Source organism: Heptranchias perlo, chromosome 42, assembly GCF_035084215.1.
Source record: "Heptranchias perlo isolate sHepPer1 chromosome 42, sHepPer1.hap1, whole genome shotgun sequence".
In the NCBI taxonomy this organism is placed as follows: domain Eukaryota; kingdom Metazoa; phylum Chordata; class Chondrichthyes; order Hexanchiformes; family Hexanchidae; genus Heptranchias; species Heptranchias perlo.
This window is the reverse complement of record NC_090366.1, coordinates 13,743,146-13,751,189: the sequence shown is the minus strand read 5'-3', so window position 1 is coordinate 13,751,189 and position 8,044 is coordinate 13,743,146. Positions and strand designations below refer to the sequence as shown.

At 50.0% G+C, this 8,044-nt stretch overlaps 1 protein-coding gene across 1 annotated transcript; it reads right to left on the bottom strand.

Annotated features, from left to right (window-relative positions):
* Positions 1 to 454: 454 nt before the first annotated feature.
* On the bottom strand, positions 455 to 7,662 carry LOC137306301 (sialoadhesin-like). Its single transcript, XM_067975469.1, has 4 exons — positions 7,586 to 7,662; positions 6,497 to 6,862; positions 1,989 to 2,285; positions 455 to 576 (listed from the first exon to the last, which is right to left on the bottom strand). Exons 1-4 carry the CDS (start codon positions 7,635 to 7,637, stop codon positions 455 to 457), a joined length of 837 nt encoding a protein of 278 aa, XP_067831570.1. The 5' UTR covers positions 7,638 to 7,662.
* Between the last annotated feature and the right edge of the window lie 382 nt (positions 7,663 to 8,044).

Sequence of the window (8,044 nt, the reverse complement as noted above, 5' to 3'; positions counted from 1 at the left end):
ATTGGAAGAAGAGCAGGGGGAGTTCTCCCCGGTGTCCTGGGGTCAATATTTATCCCTCAACCAACATCACTAAAAAACAGATTATCCGGTCATTATGACTTTGCTGTTTGTGGGATCTTGCTGTGCGCAGATTGGCTGCCGCGTTTCCTACATTACAACAGTGACTGCACTTCAAAAAGTACGTCATTGGCTGTGCAGCGCTTTGGGACGTCCTGAGGTCGTGAAAGGTGCTATATAAATGCAAGTCCTTCTTTCCTTCTTTCCTCCCTCTCTCCCTCCCTCTCTTCGAGCGATCCCGCTTACTCTCATTCTGGACAACGATCAGTGAGATATCCTGTGAGTCGACGTGTCCCAGTACATTCCCCGGGGAGCAGCGGTAGCGCCCATTATCCTGGGGCTGAATGCTGTCAAACTGTAGCATCCTTCCAGACCGCAGGTAAACTCCATCCTTGTATCACTTGTAACTGGTGACGATCGGCTCGCTGCGGCTCGTGTCACAGAATAAAGTGACGGGATTTCCTTCTCGCGGGTTCTTGGCGGTTGGAAATATCAGGACACGAACATCCTTGGCGGTATCTGAAGGAGAAGAGGCAGCTTCATCTCAAAAACAGATCGAGGGGTGAATGAATTTCCACTTTTCATAGAATGATATAGCTCAGGAGGAGGGCATTCGGCCCATCCTGCCTGTGCAGGCCCTTTTGAAAAGACCGATCCAATTGGTCCCATTTCCCCCTACTCTTCTGCCCCCGCACTTTCCCCTTCGAGTATTTATCCAGTTCCCTTTTGAAAGTTATTATTGAATCTGCTTCCACCGCCCTTTCAGGCAGCGCATTCCAGATCAGAACAACTCGCTGCGTTAAAAAAAAATTCTCCTCATCTCTTCTGTTGCAAATTATCTTAAATTTTGCCATTCATTCTGGGGATGTGGGCGTCGCTGGCGAGGCCGGCATTTATTGCCCATCCCTAGTTGCCCCTTGAGAAGGTGGTGGTGAGCCGCCTTCTTGAACCATTGGGTAGCGGGTTTTGATCCGACTGAGTGTCTCGCTGGCACCCACTCCAGAGGGCAGTTAAGAGTCAACCAGGTCGGTGCGGGGACGGGAGTCACGTGGAGGCCCAGACCGGGTAAGGACGGCAGGTTTCCTCCCCTAAAGGGACATTAGTGAAACAGTTGGGTTTTTTTTTAATGACAATCCGACAGCTTTACGGTCACTTTGTTACTGAGACCTGTCCTTTATTACCAGATTGTGTAAGTGTTTGTGTGTGTGTATACATTTGTGTGTATATATGTGCGTTTGTTGTATACATTTGTGTGCACTTGTGTGTGTGTATCTGTATGTGTGTATACTTGTGTGTGTGTATCTGTGTGTGTGTATACTTGTGTGTGTGTATCTGTATGTGTGTATACTTGTGTGTGTGTATCTGTGTGTGTGTATACTTGTGTGTGTGTATCTGTGTGTGGGTATACTTGTGTGTGTGTATCTGTGTGTGGGTATACTTGTGTGTGTGTATCTGTGTGTGTGGGTATACTTGTGTGTGTGTATCTCTGTGTGTGTATACTTGTGTGTGTGTATCTGTATGTGTGGGTATACTTGTGTGTGTGTATCTGTGTGTGTGTATACTTGTGTGTGTGTATCTGTGTGTGGGTATACTTGTGTGTGTATCTGTGTGTGTGTATACTTGTGTGTGTGTATCTGTGTGTGTGTATACTTGTGTGTGTGTATCTGTGTGTGGGTATACTTGTGTGTGTGTATCTGTGTGTGTGTATACTTGTGTGTGTGTATCTGTGTGTGGGTATACTTGTGTGTGTGTATCTGTGTGTGCAACTTCCTGCTCTGATCTGCATTAGTTACTGTCCCTTCTAACTTAGTGGGATGTTCGTCTCCCTCCCTCCCTCCATCCCTCCCTCCTCCATCTCCTCCCTTCCTCCCCCTCCCTCCTCCCTCCTCCCTCCGTCCCTCCCTCCCTGCCCTCCCCCTCCCCCAGCTCACGTCTCACACGCAGCCTGATTTCCTTCCAGCTGGACAAATGCAACCTTTCCACCTGGGCCACGCAGGTCAGGACCCGGTTGTGGTCGAGGTGCGTGGCCAGGAACGACAGCGTGCGGTAAATGGTCCCGTCGCGGCCGCTCCCCCCGTCGAGGGATGAGCCGTTGCTGGCGTTGTAACCCCGCCACTGCAGCTGTATGGGGTTATCGGGGCAGGAGTGAGAGATCGAGCAGGTGGCGGTGATGGGCTGAAACTCCAGGACATCAGTTATGGCGTCCACTGTGGGTCGCTCCAGATACTCTGTGTGCAACAAACAACAATTTGCAATTGTACAGCGCCTGTAACAGAGTATAAACATCCCAAGGGGCTTCTTAAGAACATAAGAAATAGGAGCAGGAGTAGGCCAATCGGCCCCTCGAGCCTGCTCCGCCATTCAATAAGATCATGGCTGATCTGATCCTAACCTCAAATCTAAATTCATGTCCAATTTCCTGCCCGCTCCCCGTAACCCCTAATTCCCTTTACTTCTCGGAAACTGTCTATTTCTGTTTTAAATTTATTTAATGATGTAGCTTCCACAGCTTCCTGGGGCAGCAAATTCCACAGACCTACCACCCTCTGAGTGAAGAAATTTCTCCTCATCTCAGTTTTGAAAGAGCAGCCCCTTATTCTATGATTATGCCCCCTAGTTCTAGTTTCACCCATCCTTGGGAACATCCTTACCGCATCCACCCGATCAAGCCCCCTCACAATCTTATATGTTTCAATAAGATCGCCTCTCAATCTTCTGAACTCCAATGAGTAGAGTCCCAATCTACTCAACCTCTCCTCATATGTCCACCCCCTCATCCCCGGGATTAACCGAGTGAACCTTCTTTGTACTGCCTCGAGAGCAAGTACGTCTTTCCTTAAGTATGGACACCAAAACTGTATGCAGTATTCCAGGTGCGGTCTCACCAATACCTTATATAACTGCAGCAATACCTCCCTGTTTTTATATTCTATCCCCCGAGCAATAAAAGCCAACATTCCGTTGGCCTTCTTGATCACCTGCTGCACCTGCATACTAACTTTTTGATTTTCTTGCACTCGGACCCCCAGATCCCTTTGTACTTTGTTCTTAATGTGGGTCCAGCTCTGAACGTGATGCAGGTGTGGCTCTGACGGGCTCACAACTTTCACTGCGTGTTTGTTAAAACTGAACTGGGCCCCACAATAAACACTGACACCTCTTGTTCCCTGTTCTTCTGCAATATTCGTCATTTCAGCAGGAAGGAGGAACATGAAGAACAGTTGCTGATAAGGAACTTCTATTATAGAAGCTCGCAGCACAGAAGGAGGCTATTCGGCCCATCGTGCCTGTGCCGGCTCTTTTGAAAGAGCGATCCAATTAGTCCCACTGCCCCCCCCCCCCTGACCCTGCTCTTTCCCCCATAATCCTGCAAAATTGTCCTTTTGAAGTATTTATCCAATTCCCCCTTTTGAAAGTTATTATTGAATCTGCTTCCACCGCCCTTTCAGGCAGCGCATTCCAGATCAGAACAACTCGCTGCGTAAAAAAACATTCTCCTCATCTCCCCCTCTGGTTCTTTTACCAATTATCTTAAATCTGTGTCCTCTGGTTACCGACCCTCCTGCCACTGGAAACAGTTTCTCCTTATTTACTCCATCAAAACCCCTCATGATTTTGAACCCCTCGATTAAATCTCCCCTTAACCTTCTCTGCTCCAAGGAGAACAATCCCAGCTTCTCCAGTCTCTCCGCACAACTGAAGTCCCTCATCCCCGTCTGGTTTCCTGGCCCAAAAACCCCAGAAGACAGATGATCTGGTCACTATCTCATTGCTGTTTGTGGGATCTTGCTGTGCGCAAATTGGCTGCCGCGTTTCCTACATTACAACAGTGAGCACACTTCAAAAGTGCTTCGTTGGTACTAAAGCACTTTTGGGACGTCCTGAGGTCGTGAACAGCGATATATAAATGCATGCCTTTCTTTTCTTTGATATAAATACCGTGAAAGGCACTACAAAGAAATGCTAGTTCTTTCTTTCAGAGTATAAGCAGAGTGGCCATTTTCGGAACAGTAAAATAAAGACATTTAAGAAAATGGGATCGCTGAATTCCCCAAATAAATACAGGGATTTAAAAAAAAAATTCCAAATGAATATGGAAAATATTTACATTTGCAATTTTCTCGAGAGCTTCTCTTGGCTAAAATCCTGCCCCTTTTTCCTACAAGCTGGCTGGTGCTGGAGTATGTGGACACTCAATGCCCTGCCCTGTCTCATCCAACTGGCCGTTCTGCATGCATGAGCCCGGACATTGAGTGTGGGCGCACTATTCCACCATGGCGGCATCACAAATGAGTCTTGAGCGACTGAGGTGGGGTAGGGGGAGGTGGGAGGAGGTGGGGAGGGGGGTGGTCACTGAATGGTAAGCTGGAGAGGGCCACTCTGGATAATTCTTCCCCTGTCTCTAGTCTGGGAGCCCCATTCCCAGAACCTCAGCCTCACTGAGAGAAGCAGCACTGGGCAAGCTCCCAAACCCCGGGAGCTCGGTGTGGCTCGTTAACTACATGAGGTTGCATAACGGCCACATCTCTCGTAAGAAACATAAGAAATAGGAGCAGGAGTAGGCCAATCGGCCCCTCGAGCCTGCTGCGCCATTCAATAAGATCATGGCTGATCTTCGACCTCAACTCCACTTTCCCGCCCAATCCCCATATCCCTTGATTCCCTCAGAGTCCAAAAATCTATCGATCTCAGTCTTGAATATACTCAACGACTGAGCATCCACAGCCCTCTGGGGTAGAGAATTCCAAAGATTCACAACCCCCTGAGTGAAGAAATTCCTCCTCATCTCAGTCTTGAATGTCCGACCCCTTATCCTGAGACTATGCCCCCTAGTTCTAGACTCTCCAGCCAGGGGAAACAGCCTCTCAGCATCTACCCTGTCAAGCCCCTTCAGAATCTTATATGTTTCAATGAGATCACCTCTCATTCTTCTAAACTCCAGAGAGTGTGGGCCCATTCTACTCAATCTCTCCTCATAGGACGACCCTCTCATCCCAGGAATCAATCTAGTGAACCTTCGTTGCACTGCCTCTAAGGCAAGTATATCCTTCCTTAGATAAGGAGACCAAAACTGTACACAGTACTCCAGGTGAGGTCTCACCAAAACCCTGTGCAATTGTAGTAAGACTTCCTTACTCTTGTACTCCAACCCCCTTGCAATAAAGGCCAACATGTCATTTGCTCATTACTGGTTGTACCTGCATATTAACTTTCTATGATTCATGCACAAGGACACCCAAATCCCTCTGACCACCAACATTTCTTAGACTCTCACTTTTTAAAAAATATTCTGCTTTTCTATTCTTCCTCCCAAAGTGGATAATTTGGAGTTTCAACCTGCATTGGACTCATTTCTCCAAACCGCATGTTTATTAGAGGGGGTGGATATTCGACTCGGACGGCATCGCAAAACGGGCAACAGTGAATCAGCAGCCTGATATACAGTCCGTCACTTTTCCATGCAATTGTGTGATGTGCCAGCCGTGACTCAGTGGGTCTCTCTCTCGCCTCTGAGTCAGAAGGTCGTGGGTTCGAGCCCCTACTCCAGAGACTCGAGCCCCATAATCCAGGCCGACACTCCCCAGTGCCAGTACTGAGGGAACGCCGCACTGTCGGAGGGTCAGTACTGAGGGAGTGCCGCACTGTCGGAGGGTCAGTACTGAGGGAGCGCTGCACTGTCGGAGGGTCGGTACTGAGGGAGCGCCGCACTGTCGGAGGGTCAGTACTGAGGGAGTGCCGCACTGTCGGAGGGTCAGTACTGAGGGAGCGCCGCACTGTCGGAGGGTCAGTACTGAGGGAGCGCCGCACTGTCGGAGGGTCAGTACTGAGGGAGCGCTGCACTGTCGGAGGGTCAGTACTGAGGGAGCGCTGCACTGTCGGAGGGTCAGTACTGAGGGAGCGCTGCACTGTCGGAGGGCCAGTACTGAGGGAGCGCCGCACTGTCGGAGTGGCAGTACTGAAGGAGTGCTGCACTGTCGGAGGTGACGTCTTTCGGATGAGACTTTAAACCGAGGGCCCCGTCTGCCCCTCTCAGGTGGGTGTAAAAGATCCCACAGCCACTATTTCGAAGAAGAGCAGGGGGAGTTCTCCCCGGTGTCCTGGGGCCAATATTTATCCCTCAACCAACATCACTAAAAGAACAAATCATTCATGTCGTTACTGGTGCTGTATGGTGCAGTGAATGAGAACATAACGGGGGGGGGGGGGCAGGGTGAAATTCGGCTTGGGGAGGCAGCGCGAAACAGGCGTCAGCGAATCGGGAGCCAGCTTTACGCCCCGTTCCGTCGGAGCCAACGGGCAGAGTGCAAAACGGCGGCTGCCAATTCGCCGGGGTTGGGGGGGGGCGGTGTGTGTGTGTGTGTGTTTCCGCGCTGCCTCCCCGAGTCGAATGGCCACCCTGCCGTCTCCGAGCGGAAGAGCTGCGGGAGTGGACACGTACCCGAGACATTGAGGTAAACGCCCTCGTTGTCCGTCCATCTGTCCACGTTGGTCACTTCGAACCGGAAGAAGTATTTAGCCTTGTCGCCCGCTCCCAAATTCCGGATCTTGCAGGTGCAGTTGAGATGATTCAGGTCCCCGACGATCTCAGCCCGTCCGGAGTAATCGTGGCTCACAGTGTGATTGGGGTCTGAGTGGCAAACAGTGACCCCTCCCACCGGCAGGTCTCGGTACCAGATCCCGGTTATCTTGTGTCGCCAGTTCCCGCTCCCAGGGTAGTTAAACGAACACGGTATCACCACGCAGGAGCCCTGCATGCCTTTCACTCTCGGTGGGTGCTGGACGTTCCACTGACTACAAACAGCGACTGAAAGTTAAACACGACACAGCCGATTACCGAGGCCCGTGAATAAGTCATCGCAGAATCCACACCGCACAGAAGGCGGCCGTTCGGCCCATCATGCCTGTGCCGGCTCTTTGAAAGAGCTATCCCATTAGTCCCACCCTGCTCTTTCCCAATTTTCTCCCCTTCAAGTATTTATCCAATTCCCCTTTTGAAAGTTATTATTGAATCTGCTTCCACCGCCCTTTCAGGCAGCGCGTTCCAGATCATCACAACTCGCTGCGTAAAAAAACATTCTCACCTCCCTCCTCTGCCTTAAATCTGTGTCCTCTGGTTACCGACCCTCCTGCCACTGGAAACAGTTTCTCCTTATTTACTCTATCAAAACCCCTCATGATTTTGAACACCTCTATTAAATCTCCCCTTAACCTTCTCTGCTCTGAGGAGAACAATCCCAGCTTCTCCAGTCTCTCCACATAACTGAAGTCCCTCATCCCTGGGACCATTCTGGTAAATCTCCTCTGCACCCTCTCCAAGGCCTTGACATCCTTCCTAAAGTGCGGTGCCCAGAATCGGACGCGATACTCCAGCTGAGGCCTAACCAGTGTTTTATAAAAGGGTTTAGCGTAACTTCCTAGCTTTTGTAGTCAATGCCTCTATTTAGAAAGACCAGGATCCCGTATACTTTATTATTTAACAGCCTTTTCAACTGCTCCTGCCACCTTCAAAAATTAGTGCCATTCCTACCTTGAAAGCAGCACGTCACCAGGGAAACAAACTGGACGCAGAACAGTCCCATTAGATTCGGAGAACTCCGCTCTATCCGAGGTCTAAAAGAGAAGGAAGGATAATTAGCAGAGAAAGACTTTGTATTTGAAAACAAGAGTTTTTGCACTTTCTCAGGACTTCCGAAAAGGCTTTGCAGATCAACGAGACGATCCCTCACCCTCTCCGCCTCTGCACCTCCCTCTCCTTCTTCGCTTTGGGAGGTGTTGTCACTGTTGAAATGGGGGCAAACGCCCGATTTGTGCACAGCAAGATCCCATCAAACAACGAGGCTAATGACCAGATCTGTCCGGCTTTGATTCGCTAGCCGTGGTCAACCACTCGCTCGCCGAGATATTATTTCCCCGCACGATTAATTTTGAACTTCTATCCCCTTCAATCGCGGGCCGTGTCCTCTGGTTTGAGGTTGAAACGGCCGAC